Source organism: Emys orbicularis, chromosome 10, assembly GCF_028017835.1.
Source record: "Emys orbicularis isolate rEmyOrb1 chromosome 10, rEmyOrb1.hap1, whole genome shotgun sequence".
NCBI classification, from domain to species: domain Eukaryota; kingdom Metazoa; phylum Chordata; order Testudines; family Emydidae; genus Emys; species Emys orbicularis.
The window spans coordinates 89,203,842-89,221,899 of record NC_088692.1 but is presented as its reverse complement, the minus strand read 5'-3'; the positions used below and the strand labels follow the sequence as shown (position 1 = coordinate 89,221,899).

Sequence of the window (18,058 nt, the reverse complement as noted above, 5' to 3'; positions counted from 1 at the left end):
CGCTGCCACTATTCCTAAATCTTTCATTAGCCTCATTAAAGACCGATGCAAAATATTCGTTTAGATATTGTGCCATGCCTAGATTATCCTTAATCTCCACTCCATCTATAGTCTTAAGCGGTCCCACTTCTTCTTTCTTTGTTTTCTTCCTATTTATATGGCTATAAAACCTCTTACTATTGGTTTTAATTCCCCTCGCAAGGTCCAACTCTACACGGCTTTTGGCCTTTCTCACTCCATCTCTACATGCTCTGACCTCAATAAGGTAGGTTTCTTTGCTGATCCCTCCCATCTTCCACTCCTTGTACGCTTTCTGTTTTTTCTTAATCACCCGTCTGAGACGCTCGGTCTAAATCTCCTGCCTACGAACCGTTTTCCCTTTCTCGGGATACAGGCCTCCGACAGCTCCTGCAACTTCAATTTGAAATAATCCCAGGCGCCTTCCGTTTTTAGATCCATAAATATGTTAGTCCAATCTACTTCCCTAACTAGTTGCCTTAATTTATTAAAGTTAGCCTTTTTGAAATCATAAACCTTAGTCTCCGATTTAATTTTGTTAATCCTTCCAGATAGGCTAAACATTCATATTTTGACTTGTAGAAGCTATAAAGTTTTACATTGTTTTGTTTTTGAGTGCAGTTATGTAAAATTAATACAAATAATTCTACATTTGTAAGTTGCACTTTCACAATAGATTGCACGACAGTACTTGTATGAACTGAATTGAAAAATACTGTTTCTTTTTACAGTGCAAATATTTGTAATCAAAAATAATATAAAGTGAGCACTGTACACTTTGTATTCTGTGTTGTAATTGAAATCAATATATTTGAAAATGTAGAAAAACATGCAAAAATATTTATAACAACTTTAACTTGGTATTCTGTTGTTTAACAGCGCAATTAAAACTGCGATTAATCAGTTATTTTTTAATCTAGTTAATTTGTTTTGCGTTAATTGCTTGACTTAACTGCAGTTAATTGCCAGCCCTAATTTAAATTACTTTTGAAATCCTAAATACTGTACAGGAGGTATTGATTAAAAATCTGGGACAGAATGCATGTGGGGAGGAAGCTTAGCACAATCCTATGCTTATGGGGTCAGAAACTTCCCTACACATTGAAAAGTATCTGAGTGAAGCGGTCAGTACCTTGCCCTCTTCATTAATAGAAGTGTGGACTCCACTAAATTATCTTTAGAGGAAGCTTTGTAAGCTCCCTTTTACATGGTACAGAAGGAAAACTAAAAGGGCAAAATAACACATTTCTTCATGCTGTAGATTTAAATGCTGACAATGAAGGAAATGTTAATATTGTGAAGCAGATACCTCCAAATCCTCCTCAGCTCTTGATTCCTGAACAAAACTTGGAAAGTAAAAAAGAACACAAAATTGAAACTGAACTTGGAAAACAAGCTCCAAAGGAAAGAGTTGGTGACTTCCAGAAGATGAAGCAAAGTAAGTTAGTCAATACCATTGTATTTGTACTTCAATCTCTTGGGATGCGTCTGTCTTTTTGTGTCATATCTGTTGCAATAACACCCATTACAAACAAAGTGACTAATTGTGTGGGTGGCCTTATAGAAATTAAACATGCAGAAAATTTAAATATGTGAAAATATTACTACAGAAAGTACATTCCTTAATTTTCTTAAGACAATAGCATGTCACTGTTCAGAGAGATTAGTTTTAATTATTCAACTATCTTTATGGGTATTAAAAATGTAGCGATTTATAACACTTTACATTTTAAATAAGAATTAAGCATGAAGACATTCAATCAAAATATTGAAATCAGTTTGTATGTTGCAGGTAGACAGCTGCTTGTATCTATCCAATATGACTTAACTCAGTTTTGACCCTTTTTTCTTAGTGACCGTGCCTTGAATGCTCTTCTAAAAGAAATAGTTTGGTACTATAATGGGGGAGGAAATTGACTTGGTTTGGTTGCTTTTTTGCATATTGTTCAGAAGCTTGTTCTGTTCCAAACATATCTCCCAGAAGAACCCTTCTGTTGCCTTCTGTCTGTGTTGGAGAATTATTTTTCTTCTGACAGAAGCAAGTTGCACTTAATGTGCAGAATGAGTTGTAGTCCTGCCAAGGATGGATTAGTGGGCAGAGTGTAGGTGAAACAAAGGTGCATCACCAATACAGTTTCACATGGCTCTGTAATTTATCATGTGGACTGCATGTTGTGTGTTACACATATAGTATGTTTTGTTATTTTTCATCTTTAAATTGTAGTTTTCAGTCTTTGAAACATCCAGTTTTTCATGTTAGCATTGAGGATTCTTTGCTCTTCAGTACATCTTAACCCAGTTATTTTTCAAGACCTAATTTCAACTGTTTAAGAATTACTTGTTTATAATTCCTTTGGAGTGAGAAAAGGCCATTTAGAAGAGTAACTTTAGCACTGTATTTAATTTTGTCTTGTTTTCCTAGGAAGTCTCTTCTTGTATAACTGTTTAGTAGTTTTAAAAGCTCAAGGTTTCACTGGCATGAGTACTTACATTGATTTATATATTTCATCCAGGTTTTTTTTTTTCTTGCATCAAAACAAAGGTGTTCAAACTTTTCAGATGAAAAGTTCCCTGTGAAGTGTGGTTCTATGTACCGGGATAGGCTTTGTACTTCCTCTTACAATCCCAGATTTGTGCTCTTAAAAAGCAAACAAAAAAACCCCTCTTCTGGTTGGTTTTTTTTCCCCCCAATTGAAAAGCATTTTATGAACATCTCTGTAAAAATAAGTGACTTATGGAAACTTAACTTTTGTTCAGTATTGACTTTTTAAAAGCACGTTCTCCAAATGGTGTGCGTGTTATTCATGGAAGAAACAAAAGACAAGTTTTGGTGATTGAACATTCTTAAATCTACTTCTGAATGTGAAGCTTTAGAACAGTGAAAACTAATTTGTCTATAGTAAGTCTGAAGCACTTGGGCTGCTTTTAGGCAGGAAGGTATAAGGATATAATAATTTTTATTTTATTTTTAAGCAAAGCAGAATCAATTAAATGAAATGAACTGACTTTGATTCAGAGTAATTATTTTGCATACCTAACAAAATATGAACTGAACAAACTTTCTCCAACAGTGCTTTGTAGTCTATTATTCTAGTAGGAAGAAATATCTAAAGTTATTGAAATATTTAGTTAATGGAATTCTTGTGTTGACACTCTGGTTTCCCTTGCCTTTTGGAAGGGGACACTGTTGCTATAGAAGTGCACAAAGAACAGCTACTTTTCCTAAAGCAGCCTATTCTTTCTTTTTTGACTGATTTGTCCACATGTATTCCAGTTTTTGTGACTCGCAAGCAGTGAACTCACTGAAAAATGACTATATGATAACTCTGCCAAAGAAGGTACCAGACCTGGAGCTCTCTACCAAGGATTAGTGCTGGGTAAAGGTGCGAACTGAACTCCAGTAGCTGTTCTACACCTCTGAGATTAGAATACCGTAGTGAAACTGCAGAAGCTGCTTGAGCTCTGGGAGAGTAGGTTCTGATCTGTGTAGGTGGGTCCCAATATTCTACCTTATAACATGTTCTAATGCAGTCCAGAACCCATTTAGATAGTCTTTGGATAGAAATGTGCTGTCCTTTCATTCTGTCAAACGCCAGAAACACTCTAGGTGAATTCCTGAATGTTCTTGTTCAATCCAAACAGTAGGAGAAAGTCCTGACTACATCTTAAAGTATGGAATCTAGCTTCCATCCTTGACTGGTATGAGGCTTGGGGAAGAAAACTAGCAGGTGGATCACTTATTTAGGTGAAAGTTGAGGACTACTTTAGGTGAGGACAGGAAAATAGATCCTGTGGTTCTATGTGGTTGTTGTCTGCGCTGTCAAACCTACCGATGGGAGTAGAGGAAGGGTCAGAAGTTCGTCTCCTCTGTGACCTCTGCCTCTTCCTTGGAGGCTCTGATATCTGTTGGCCTGTATATCTGTTCGTCCTGGAGGTGGGGCTGTATGGCCCCAAAGAGCACAAGCTGGCTCATGAGTCTTTTAGCATATGTAAGGCCTCATTGGTATGGGTACCGAGAAGGTAGTGATCCACCCTTCAAGGACCCTCAGTGGTCATTTGGGCCTCCTTCAGAATACTGGACAACTGCAACCAAGATGCTTTGCATGTAGTAGTTGGGGTTGCTATGGTGCTTATTGACATTTGAGACATCGAAGGATGCTTGTAAGGAGGTGCAAGTTACTATTTGCTCCTCAATGATGAATCTTAAGTTCTTTCCTATTTTCCTGAGAGAGTGTCTCAATAAAATGATGTTCTGGCCCAATTCAGGAAGTTGTATCTAGCCAGAAGCATTTGGCAGTTTAATTGATAGGTGCGTCTGTAAGTTGGCTGAGGAATGGGCTTTACAGCCAGAGAGGTATTACTTTGGGTGGTCTCTGTTTAGACCTCTTCGGGACAGCTGCAACCACCAAGGATCCAGGTATGGGGTGATTATAGAAATACTAATACCCTCCAATGGGACTTGGTAGTGCCTATCTGTCTTCTGTGACGTGGGTGTCACTGATGCTCAGGTCTGCCATAGATCCCTTGTTTGTTCCAAGAAATCTTTGATATTTTGGCATTGCCAGTCTTCTGGAAATACTTCTTGACATCCTGTATTCTATGTGCACCTTCTCTTGCGCTATTTCTACTGGAATTTCCAAGATATGAGCCATTCGTTGGAGGCGCTCCTGGAAGATCCAGTAATCACCTTACTGGCTTGGAACAGTTGGAGTGACAGCCTCATTAGGTGATACTTTATTGCCATTGGGATTGGCTGGACATCTGTCTCTTGAAGAAATTTTTGGTATAAATCCTGGGTCCAGATGTTGAGAAGTATGGTGGACCGGTTGCCCTTCTTGATGTGGTCTAAGCTGTGAGGGAGGACCTGGCTTTGGAGGCAGAAACAGTTGATGAAATCTTTCTGCTGTTGCATCTTCCAGCGGCCCCAGAATGGCTGTGATTGTATCTGATTGGGATGTGGTGTTGTAGGCGAGAGAGGATTCCCCAAGAGGGCCCAGGGATGAGTTCCCTCCTTCCCCATCACCTCCTGTTGTCCCGTGGAATTTTGTCCATGTCAGAATGGCTTGGCTCAAAATGAGGAGAGTATGTTAAGTACACCTCTACCCTGATATAACATGAATTCTGATATAACGCGGTAAAGCAGCGCTCCGGGGGGGCTGCGCACTCCAACGGATCAAAGCAAGTTCGGTATAACACGGTTTCACCTATAACGCAGTAAGATTTTTTTTTTTTGGCTCCCGAGGACCGTGTTATATCGAGGTAGAGGTGTACGTGGGTGACATCTCTCTACTTTACTTGGCTGAGGTGGAGGAGGGAAGAGTATATCTCCTCCATAGGTGGAGCCATTCTCTCGGGCATTGTAGATGGTTCCTAACTATCCTGTGTACAGACTGAGGTGGCTGACCCAGATGCCCCCGGAGCAAGGAGTTTATTAGTGGCTAGCAATGGCAATTTTGGGAGGCTGGTTATTGTTAAGTCTCCTGGTACCAAAACGATCTGCTCTGGATGTGCATCTCGCACATTAGCAGGTAACATGGTAACAGATTTTTCAGTGCCATTGCTTTGGTACTAGTCATGGCATGCACCAGCTCATGAAACAGTGCAGAGGCCATCTGGAAACCAGCTGGTGTTGAGGTGTCAGAGGCACAACAGGTCTCAAACGGTCTCCTACTCTCCTGGGTGCTGGTGAGGGAGCTCTGTCTCTCTCATCACTTTGAGAGCGGTGTTTTCCTCCCTCTCACCTCAGAACTCTGCATCCAGGAGAGTTTGGAGGAGGCTGTGATGGATGTATGGGACTAGCTTGCTGAGGACTGGACCCAGGGCTTACAGGAGCACTAACTGACACTGCCTACTCTGGCTTGGAAGATACCCTGAGGGACCTTTCCATGAGGAAAAGGTTTAGGTGGGATTCCCTCTGTGTTTGTGTGTGTCAGAAAAAGCCTGACGAGCATTTGAGCAATACGTGTGCTTCAGTGAGGCGGAAGAAGCACCTCAGGTGTCCATTATTAATATGAATAGTGGCTTTGCAAGAGGGACAGGATCCTGGGGATTTTGATTTCACCATGTCCAGGTGGTACTGTGCTGGAGCACCTCCCATCTAAATTCTGGTTGTTTGTTTTTTTGCCAATGAGTTTAAAAAGTATACAAATCTAAGAATTATAACTACAATGCTGACTTAAAAACTAGCTAGAGAAGGAAATTGCACAGTGCTCAGCATGGGTTCCAGCTTGTCTTTGGCAGTAAGGCAGTGAAGGCTGGTTGTGGCTGTCCAACCCTTATGCCCTTGGTTACAGGGCACAGGTGAGTCCCCAGGGGACACTGCTGTTGAAAAGAATCTGACGTTGTATGCATGGTGGGAGGGGAGGCAGGCACACCAGAAGTGGAATACTTGTGGACAGTTTTCTAAACAGTAATGGTTTTGTAGGAGCAGTTACTTAGCTTGTTTCCATACCTGGCTGCAGTCAGCTCATTCAAGAAAAAGGGCAGATGATGTATCGTATAAATATAATAATTTAGCTCTTGGTGCTTCTGAGAGTCCATAACACTTTACAGATATTAATGTAATGAAATATCAAGCTTTTGCAGGGCACATGGTAAAGAGTGAGAGTTTAAGTAAAAGTGAAATCTCCAGGAAATCTGTTTTTAAATTAACAGAATTCTCACTACAAGCTTTAAATGGGAAAAACTCCACACCTAACCTACATGACCAATTTACTGAAAGCTTTTGTTTTCTTGGTCCCTTATTTTTGTAATGTAATCTTTTGGGATTTTCTATAGCACCTTTTCCCCGTAGTATCAAAGCCTATATTTTCTTTATTTCTCTTGTAGTACAAAGCTGCTTGGTTTAGATTGTTTAGATTGTTAGGCTCTTTGGAACAAGGAGTGTGTCTCAGACCTTGGATGTGCATATAACAGCTAGCACAGCAGAGCTTTGATCTCATTTGTTCTTCCGTAATACAAATAAATAATAAGCCTGTGTGTACTTCCATAATACAAATAACTAATAATCTTCTCACAACTTGTAGGAAGACCTGGGTATGTTAACTAAAAAGAAAAGTAACTCTCATGCCAAGCTCAATCTCTGTAAACTGAATTTTTTTAAATTGGCAATTATATGCCCTTATTTTTAAATTGGTGAGAAACTTGGTGTGCAATATCAGTGAAATTCATTTTTTGATCTTTTTAAGGATTTGAATGGTGTTTGTTGCCAAATTTTACTGTCCTGTTAAATCACACTTGGTCTGCTTGGTTTTATTTTTTGAACACTAGAAATTGGTCCAAACACTTCATCTCCTGCTTTCAAGTTTTACATTGAGGCTTAACCTTTAATGAATTCTCAAAATGATAGATGTTTTTCATGTCTCTTATATACTGGTACTGAAGTTTGATTTTTTTTTTTTTTTAAACATTTGAGCAGTGTCATGCAATTGAGATTAAACTATTTCTATTCATGTATCAATGGACAAAATATTGTATTGTATGAATTTTATTTGAAATCAGGAAAATTTAATGGAACTATAGCCATGGAAGTTGTTTGAATCTCCAACAAAAAATTTCCCCAAAGTGAGCATGTCTCTTAAGAAATGAATATGTTCTTAATAGCAAATTAAGGTTCATCTGTGCATATGAATCTCTTTATTTAATAGTATTTATAACTAATTTAAACTAAACCAACCTAATAGGCTGTTTTAAAAATAAAGAAATATAGACTATTCTGTTTAGTCTTTTGCTAAAGCTGGACATCTGTAAATAAAAGAATAGTATTAGAGGCGAGTTGAGTGTACTAAGACCTCATTTTGTGTCCTTACATGTGTTCCATATACTTTTATCTTTTTAGAAATTCTGAAGGGCTTGGCATTTCTTTGAAAGGAGGGTATGGAACTCCCTTTTAACTTTTTATCAAGTGGCAGTTGTCCACCTTATGGTGTCTTCTGGCTGTGCACAAAGCCCATTCTGTTGATGGACTGAATATCTGAACCACTTGGGGCCCTTCCTGGTCCTGTAACATATAGGTGAATGGCATACCAGTGTATCCACATGCTATATGCTGCAGAATAAAGCCTCAGATAGCAAGGAATCTTACAGTAATGTCCCAAATACACACTTAAACAGACTCTGCAAAGCTAGAGAACAATGAAAAAATGCAGAACCTATAGTCTCATTATATCAATTGGCACTGCGCCATCAGTTGGCCATAGATTCTCTTTTTGGTGGGAAATTTTATTCAAAAACACACTTTTCTGATGTTTCTGGCACATGATGGCTACAAGTCAGTACCACAGAATCATTTGGGTTGATAGTAACTACTGTTTGTCCTCAAATATCTTGCTCTTTGTTGTGGCACAGTGGGTTTAATTATTCTTAACTAAATCTTGATAAATATTTGTCCATTCTAGCCTTCAATATCTGACACAGCTCTTTAGCAGCTATATTTTATTCCTACCTGTGTTCCTCCGTTTTTAACCTGAATTATCTGACTGTAAGTTATGCTAACTTTGGCTGACTAAAGTTGATCGGTTCTCTTCATATTTGAAGACTTAGTGTCATTTCTTTTTCTGTAGACTGAGCATGATCAGTTCTTCTTTTCCTCATATGTCTTTATTTACAAAACTTAACAAGTGTACTTCTCTCCTGAGTTCTGACTTTGATTTGTTTAAAATGCAGTACCAAGAATTCAAGCAGTAATTAACTTAGTGCTAATTAAAGCAATTGTCTCTAACATTTTTTAGATACATTACACATTTCCCACTCGTATCTAAATTTGACTTTCTGCTTGTGAGCAGGTCATAATTTCCTCTAACCTGGTATAGGAAACTATTTTTGTGCGTCGTCTTATATATGGATTAATTTTGAAAAGTTCTGAGAATAGGCCAGTACAGCTCAATAGACGTGTGCACTACCTGTGATTGCTCAAAGAAGAAATGTGATGTTGTTTCTGTCCCCTGTGTTTTTGTTTTTTGAGACTGCATAAATGCATGTAGTACATATCTGTGCCTGTAATCTTCCAATTTCCTTGTATTAGAAACTTAGAAACTTTCTGTGGACACTTGTGCCAGTTAAACTCAGATTTGCTTTCTGTGAATATTAGTGCAATAAAAAAGACGTACAAACATAGCTGAAGAGAACTCACTTAAAAATTCAAACAAATCTTTGTGGAAAACCTTACTCCGTATTTGCCAATCTCTGTTAATCACATGTTACTGTACACAATGAAGCATTAGCTTTTCTTAAAACAATGCCACTCTCATAGTCAAGTCATCCACTGCATGCACACTTTTCTCTGATACGAATGTTGAAGTGGCATTCTCCCATTCAGTTTTTCTGCATTTAATTGCTTTTTACATATGTGACTTTACATCGGTGATGATTGTGATCTCCTCAAATCTCAATTTTTAGCTTCTCTCCAATATATAAAGATTGTATTGCATTTTAATCTAGTCTCCAGTTGCAATCCTTCCAGGTTCATATCTGCGAATTTGATTATCATATTGCGCACTCTCCTCCAAGTAGTTGATAAATGTCTTGAATTGTAGTGGACTCAGACTCCCCTGGATACTCCACTGAACACCTGTTCTCAATTTGACATTAAACCATTAATCTTTTCTCATATATTTTTAGTTTGTGTATCCGTTTTATAGTTCTAATTAATTCATGTTTTTTGTAGTACCTTATTTCACTGTGAAACTATTCTTCATACCCGCTTAAAAGCATAAGAAGATATTTACTATATTTTTTTAAACTTTAAATCGTAACAGGAAAGTTAGTATAAAGATATAGTAACTACATAGTTCAACAAAAATATTCCAAAGACTCCAGACAGATCTTTGTTGGATTGAACCCATAGACAGCATGGTGCACTCAAGAGACTAGCTGAATTCCTTTGAAGTATTTATATTTCACCGTGAGCAGAAAACCACCAATCTGCTTTCTAAGGAGAAGATTTTTTGAATTTTTGCCAATGTGATGGTAAAAGTCAGGCAAATCTAAATTCAAAATTCTTCATATTCGTGGATAAATCCTGGCATTTGAGGAAAAGTGAATGGTATTTCTGGATCTTCATATATGGAGCCTTTTATTTAAACACTTTTTTCTCCAAAGAGTGAAGCCCATAGTAACCAAATACCGCAAGAGCTAGCTGGCATGTGCCACTGACAAGCAGAATTCTCATAACTCTGTTTAAATGATCAAGTAAATCTTTTTGCATGGAGATGTTTTCATAAAACAGTATTAGTTTTTCACAAGTGACATGGCTACAAGGACTGAAGATTCTAACCTATCGTCTGCTTTGTTAGAATCCTTTCTTTTCTTTTCTTTCCTCTTTGCTTCTGACTTAATCCTTTGCCTACTTCACAGGCCGATTCTTTGATGAGAATGAATCCCCTGTTGATCCGCAGCATGGCTCTAAATTGGCGGATTATAATGGGGATGATGGTAACGTGGGTGAGTATGAGGCAGACAAACAGGCTGAACTGGCCTACAATGAAGAAGAGGATGGTGATGGTGGAGAAGAAGACGTCCAAGGTGAGCTTGGGCCTTGTCTCCATCCCACTAAAGAAAAATCCACACTGAGTTTACTTGTTGAATTTGTGTACAGCTTCAATATTACTAGCTAATCAAAACTGCCTTAGCATGAAAGAAATGTTCTTCAGGCAGTCTTTCTCTTATGTTTATACTTACTGTTTCAAAACCAACCTTATAATGGTTTTCAATACAGTATATTTTAACATTGTATAAAAATCTTTGAAACAATCTGCTTTATTATGCTAGTAAAGTTAGGATGACTGAAATTTCAGGAACAGTTTTATTTGCCTTCAATAATCAGGAAGTCTCGTAGCTAGTTATTTTGAACACACATGCTTCTGCATTATTAAAACAATTTCAAAGGCATATTAACATGTATTTTGAGAATACTACTTATATCTATAGTATCACAACTATCTTAGGATGCTATATGTTTGCTGATCGTAAAATTATCATCATTTAGCAGCTAAAAGCTATACTAAACATTTTTGTGCTTAATACACAGATTCAACAGACATTCAATTCACCCTATTAACTTCAGAACTAGTTAACTCAGTCAGCTAATATCCATTTATATGTGCATGCCTCCATCTTTTGTTCTGCGTGTACTTCAGTGTATTGACTCTTTGTTGCCTGTCTCCAGTTACACTATTAATGTTGTATGGTAGTGTAGTAGTAGTTTGTGAAAAGTTTGCACAATTTTATGGAGAAAATGTTTAGGGTTCTAAATATATTTCCAACTAAAGGAAAAGTGCATAAGACAAAATATTTTGAAGTTCTATATGTGCCCTGTTCTTGATCATCTTATTGTAACCACATATTCTTTTCCTGAAAAGTTCCCAGATTACAAGGTCTGTACAGCAGGAAATAAATTTGAAAGACTTTCTTCTAAGCATAGTTAATGGATACCCTAAATATGGCTAGAACCAACTGACTAGTGTAGTTGTGCACTTAAATATGCATCATACTGTGGCAGTGTTGGCGTGGGAAAGCTAATGAACAGGTGAAAGCGTACATAAGTACAGATCGGAACTTTGAGCAATGAATTAACTTACTGACAAATGAAAATTACTGCTGCTCTTCCAGCATGAGGCTCCTGTTCTTGCAGTTTTGATCAAATGTGACAGGTGCATTTCTAAATGCACTGGATTACTGTCTTCAGTTTCATCTGAATAGGGCTGCCATGTCTTCAGTTCTAATGGTCTGTAAAACCCACTTTGTATCTTCGATTTGGAGATCTGACCAAGTAGAAAACATAGCCTGTTTATTTTATTGCCATTGACTTACAGAAGTATGGGGTGTCTGCTCTGAACCTTCCATCTTGTAACGTTAAGGAAAGAGTCCTATCTAGACACTCACATGTGTAACTATCTAAACCATGCATCAAGATTTTCAAAAATAGGAGCTTAAAGTTAGGCTTCTGTCTGGTTTTTCAAAAGAGATGAGCATCCAACAGCTCCCTCAGTAGGTACTTGTTGGATGCTCATCTCTTTTGACAATTCAGGCAGGTGACTATGACTCCAGTTTTTTAAAACCTTAGCCATATTGCCTAGCTTTTCATTTTAGCCCCTATAATACTATGACCCCTCCTAAATCTTCTCAAAGTGCTAGTGTTCTGTATTCCACTCAGTACAGTCCCCTCTCTCTCTTTACTGCTGTGCTCTATGAATCATAAGTCGGAGTTGGGGGGAAAAACTGATTAGGTCAGCGTTGGACTAGATATGTGCCAGTGCAGGATTGTTCCCCTCCAGTATGCAGCTCTTGCTCACTGAGAGCTCAGTGTGAGAGTTCTTAGGTTGGATTCAGTTTTGACTGACCTTTCAATAGTAACCCACCGTTATAGTGGTTTGTATTCTACAGAGCAAGTGATGAGATTAAGAGTAAACATCACTTGTGTTGCATGCTACTATAAGCAGCGTATTTTAGTATACTATTTTGTACACCAGTTCTTACAGCACGATTCTATTAGGTATGTTGGTGGGAAATTGAAAAGTCAGAGGCACAGAGAGCTGTGGTTAAATTGTATTTAATCGAATATGCCTTGGGTTGTAAATTGCTTTAACTTGTTTGTACCTAATATTGATTTGGATCAGCCGGTGGCAAAGAGAAATAGCTTTGTAAAAGTCTTGGACGTTTACAGATATGATGCCTGACAATTCAGTAATCTGGTTTCTGCGGCTTTATTTTGGACTAGCAGACAGGAAACTTAGATTTTTGGAACTCATACTGTCTACATCAAAAGTGACAATGGGCTTAATTTTTGTCGGTAAAGGTTAGTGTGTTAACGTGTGAGCATCTGCCTGAGAAGAGGAGTGGCAGATATGATCTCTACAGGTTCAAGATGAAAGAAGTGGCTTGGAACTGAAGGGAAAAGGAATGACAGCTGGGTATTTGCTCTGTTTTTCTGTGTGCTGGTTATTTGCCTGATTTTTGGTGTACAAATCAATGACGGAAAAGCCAACAACCCTTTGTTCAGGGGAAGCATTAAAATGTGTTTAGTCAACACGCTTTTTGGTGACATGGTTTCATTGTTGTAATGAGTAGAAGGAAAAAAATCTCAATGGCCTTTGTCTAAAGTGAAACCAGAATGTTTTTGGAAAATATTCTGTGGCTTTAAAGGCAAAGCACAAAGTATTGTAGGTGCAAACAAATCCAGTTAAGCAGCTCTTGTTTTTTATCACAATATGTTTATGTTCCAGATTGTATTTAATAGCAATATCAATGTTTGCAAATTTCACATTCATATAAGAGAAATCCCCTAGGGGGTGCAGTCTTCATGAGTGGCTTTAATCTTTTTTAATAATTCTTGACACCTGTATTATGAGTCTTTGGCACAACTGAAATACTCCTGAACCCATGGCAGCCTGGTTTCATTGTAATGTACACTCTGTATTAGCTACCTCCTAAGGAACCAGAGCACATTTCACATAGGTTAAATTTGAGACTTGGACTATTGCAGTATGTAATATGACGGTAAGACTTGTTACAGAATTGTTAGGATACTAACCCTTAAAACTGACGCTTTCCAGCTTGCAAATGCAAAGTGCTTTAGGAAGGAAGATTCCAGTGGGAACTTTCTGAATAAGACACATTTGAGTGAAGATCTAAGTAAACCTCTTCCAGCAGTGAACCTTGCCCGTGTTACTTCTAGGAATGGGAGGGATGCAACAAATGTGAAGAAGGGGAGCTCAAAGCTTTGAAATATCTTTCAGAATTTGCCATTGCTGAATCTGGAACTTCAGCTTTCTTGGTTTGAAAGCAGTAAGGAAAAGGCCAGAGCCCCATGTTAGGCTGGAAAGAAGAAATAGAACAGGACAGTAAAGTTTGACAATTGCTGTGGTAGATTGCCGGGGTATTGCAAAGTTTGGTAAACCCAAAAATCTAGTTTGAACTGTGCCATTTAAAAACATTAATCCTTCTGAAATAAGGGACAAGTGTGCCTGCTATGGATGCTAGTAAAGTAGCCATGTTAGGGATAAATAGTGAGCTTTAGTTAATTATACAATTGGGTAAAGAAACAGCAACTGGGATGCTGGAATTTTTAGAGGGGAAAATACATAAAGAGTCAAAGCTGGAAAGCAGGAGTGTTGAATGTTGAGATTCTGGAAGAGAAGAGAGAACTCCTCTTCCCTTCCAGTGGTTGAGGATGAAGTTACAAATCTATCAAAAGCCCTACCAACCAAAGGCTGATATGAAGGATGCAATCCGCCATGCAGTGTTCATACATGGTATCTGATTAGAAATTCGACCACTTTCTGGCATCTGGGATTAGCAGTGGGGCTGGGTGGGAATGCTGAGGGGAATCTTGGATCTCACACTCCAAAGAAATCTTTTCTCTCTACCTGTGGTTAATGTCTGGCTTAAAATATTTTTTTCCGCAAGTCCTGAGCAGGTAAATGTCATAAATGACACGGTGGATATCAGTCAGATGATAACCTTTCTGGGTAACTGCATTCATCTTTTGAGCAGAAAGGGGGTAACTGAGCATTTTATCATACGCAGTATGATGACACTGAAAATGAACACACAACAAAGATTGACTTGATCTGAAGATGAAAGAAAACTATAAAAAAAAAATACAGCTAATATATAAAATACAAAACTGAAGTCTAGAGTTTGCTGTTTAAAGACTTCATGAGACACTACTATGGTGTCTTAGAGGCTCAATAGAAAACTTTAAAATAGCAGACTTCAAAAACACTGATTTAAAAGTACAATTTGAAATACTGGACATGGATTCCACTGCTTCACAATTGACTGTGCCAAAGATTTTTGGAGTGTTCCTCCTTTTTGTGCTCATGAGGAAGAGATAGAAGAAATTTATAGCTTGGTTCATTATCAGACCATATTCAACTTTTTTGGCAGTTATGTTGTGTGGGGTTTTTTCTTGTAATGCACTGTCTGTGAATGTGGGGGAAAATGGAGAAGGCACAAAGTCTCGAGTTCTTCTGGAAAGGATTTGGATCTAATAGGATTGTGTGGCACAATTGAAAGGGACATTCTCAACTGGTAAATATTACCAGTCCTAGAATCCCTTAAAATCAATCAAATCTCTGACACTCAGCACTCCAAAATAAGGGTATCTAGCGCCGTCAAAATCCCACTTCTTCAGCAGAGGCAACCCAAAAAATGAAAACCACTGGGTTTGTAATTAGATACACCTCTACTCCGATATAACGTGACCCGATAAAACATGAGTTTGGATATAACGCGGTAAAGCAGTGCTCTGGGGTGGGTGGGGGGGGAGCTGCACACTCCAGCAGATCAAAGCAAGTTCAATATAATGCGGTTTCACCTATAACACGGTAAGATTTTTTGGCTCCCGAGGACAGCATTATATCGGAGTAGAGGTGTATAGCCATCATGCCATCTCTGGCCTGTCTACTCTGTTCTTGTGAACAGGCAGGTTTAATGTGGTGTGCACCCATGTCAGTACCCACATATGTCTGTAACCAGATGTGTTCTGGAAAGCTATTTTTAAATGAGTTTCAGTAGTGATCATTTAGTTGTATATTAATTTTGATCTGAATATTTCAATTGCAGATGATGAAGAGAAAGAACTTCAAATGGACCTTGGAGACTATGGAAAGTCACGCTTCAATGATGTGCTTTAAAGCCTGAATTAATATCTAAGAGAATTTGCAACAGAATTGAAGTGCTTCAAAACTGAACTATTTTTGTTTCAGTATTCCTTAAGATGGTAATAAAGAAACAGTAATAGGTTACTTAAAATCAATTTACTTAATGTTAGTTAAGTAATGGAAGGAGACATAAAATGCTGTGTGTGTATATATATATGTACATAGTTGTACTATTGCAAATTGTATTATCAAAATGACATTTCTGTTCTGTTATAGTGAGCCAATTAAATTTAAAGACTGTACCTTACCTGTAATCTTTGCATTTAAAACAAACTTAATATATTACCAATTTAGGCTGAATTGTTTCTGCAAATTAGGAAATCTTGTAAACTGGAGAACTTGTACAGTTTGTATCTTACATATGGAACAAATATACTGTGGAAACAATTGGACAGCCGAAGGACTCCTTTTATACAGGAATATATTATCTGTATGAATGAAAATACCCCTTTGTTTTCTATGGGTGCTGTATTTTGCAGGTAAGCTTTCAATTGAGACAACTGAATGAAAATGTGTAAAAATATTTATGGGTTGCACCTTCCTTAATAAATTAAGAACAGAGATCGGTGACTGAAACATTCTACAGCAACTTTCCAGAAATCAGAGCCATTTAATCCTAGCACACAGTGACCAAAGTTTATATCCATAGTTGGAAATCAGTGATATTAAAGTAATAGGAACTTGATCCATGCTGGAAGAGGTATGGCTAGCTGATTTCACCAGTCAAACTAAAAACTGAATCAGTATTTTAAAACTTCCCTTAACAAAGCTGTGAAACGTATTTGCTAACACCTTTAAAGGTTACAACTGTTTCTTAAATTAGAAGTAGTCTACAACAGTTCTGTATAAATAGTTCACATAGAGAAAACTAAAGGAAAGTATGTGCAGTCTTTGCAATCACTAGATATAATCATATGAACCCTCTAATTTCATGAACAGCTCAAGTCTGTCATTTTAATTTAAAGTTTAATACTCTGATACATATCTCTTCAAACATTTGACATCTGCACTATTGCTTTTCTGTTTCAGAAGAGTTTGTAAGGTAGATACTTTTTTGTATTCTGGGTTTAAATACGTTCTGAATTCTACAGAAATGGTTTTGTTTATTTACAGTAAGTTCAAATTTAAGGTTATTAACGCTACCTGCTTCTCAAAAAGGGCTACTGTGAATAGAATTTATGGGGCCTATGACAGGGGTGATTGTACTTTGCTATCTCTGTACTCAGGTTCAAATTTAAAATAGCATCGTATTACATTTGATTCATTGTGGTGATTACGTGAAAATTTTGAATAAATTTAAAAGGTCATCAATTTTTTTGACTTCAGTAACAAGTCTTAAATATATAATAACTTCATGAAAATAAATCTTTGAGAAGATTCTGCTTAAGCATCTGACTTTTTTTAAAGACTTGAGCTTGTATACTTAAGCCAGGACTATTCATTACACACTTAAAAAAAATTGCATGGTGTGAGAATATATTTTCAACATGAAAATAAAAAGCTGAACCTGCTCAGTGAGATGCCATAACAATACCCCAATACTATACAGATCTCAAAATTTTAAAACTAGCAGTCTTCAGTAGATACTGTACATGTACACTGCAAGATTTTACTTAAGAAAATTTCAAAATGTAATTTTTGTCCTGAATGAGGTGTTCAAGATTCAGTTACTGAAACCGTTTGTTGGGTTCTAATAAATTAAGTTTTCACTGTCTCATTATTGGCTTTGTGGGCTATTTTAGACAAATCGTATGTATCTGAAGTTCATTCTTTTTGCCTTGAATTTTTGTGTGTGGTGGTGTTTTTTTTGTAGTGCATTAATGTCTTCATAAAAGTGATGGATTGCTGAATACTAGCCATGCGTAAGCAAATGCTGTGAAAGCTGCTGTTTATATGCCAACCAGCATAGTTATTTTGGAGGAGCCCATACACCTCAAGATATGCTTTCACTTGTGATTCTAAATACAGGATATTAACTTAGATTTTCATATGCAGAAAGGCTAGGCCACTACAGAACCTAGCTCCCCTTCTAGGTTGGTTTAAGAAAGTTATGTCAGAATGAAATGTGGACACTAAATATTTAAACATCCTGTGGAAACAGTAATTTAGGTGGTGTCAAGGCTGATTCCCCACTCTGGCACTTCAAGTGCAGAAGGTGGGGGCCCACAAGGATTTTAAAAATTAATACTGGCCACTCCAGGCCTGGTATTAAACTCCCAAGGTTACAGCTTCTCTCTGACCTTGGATGGGTAGATGCTGCCACCACCCAAGTGCAAAAAAACCCAACCCCTTTTGAGAACCCAGGAAGGAACACTTGGGAATTCCTTCCTGTGGGGTACCCTCAAGCCCTTTCACCCCCTGTTCTTGGGAAGAGCTGA

At 37.7% G+C, this 18,058-nt stretch overlaps 1 protein-coding gene across 3 annotated transcripts in view; it reads left to right on the top strand.

Moving 5' to 3' along the window:
• GOLM2 (golgi membrane protein 2) overlaps positions 1 to 17,395 on the top strand; it is a 39,101-nt gene extending 21,706 nt beyond the window's left edge. For 2 of the 3 annotated variants that reach the window (XM_065411746.1, XM_065411745.1), the window contains 3 exons: positions 1,280 to 1,456; positions 10,372 to 10,539; positions 15,583 to 17,395. In XM_065411746.1, the coding sequence (XP_065267818.1) occupies positions 1,280 to 1,456; positions 10,372 to 10,539; positions 15,583 to 15,653 (416 nt within the window). In that variant the 3' untranslated portion in view covers positions 15,654 to 17,395. The remainder of the gene's footprint in view (positions 1 to 1,279; positions 1,457 to 10,371; positions 10,540 to 15,582) is intronic. The other variant, XM_065411747.1, reaches the window with a different exon arrangement.
• The last annotated feature ends 663 nt before the right edge of the window (positions 17,396 to 18,058 follow it).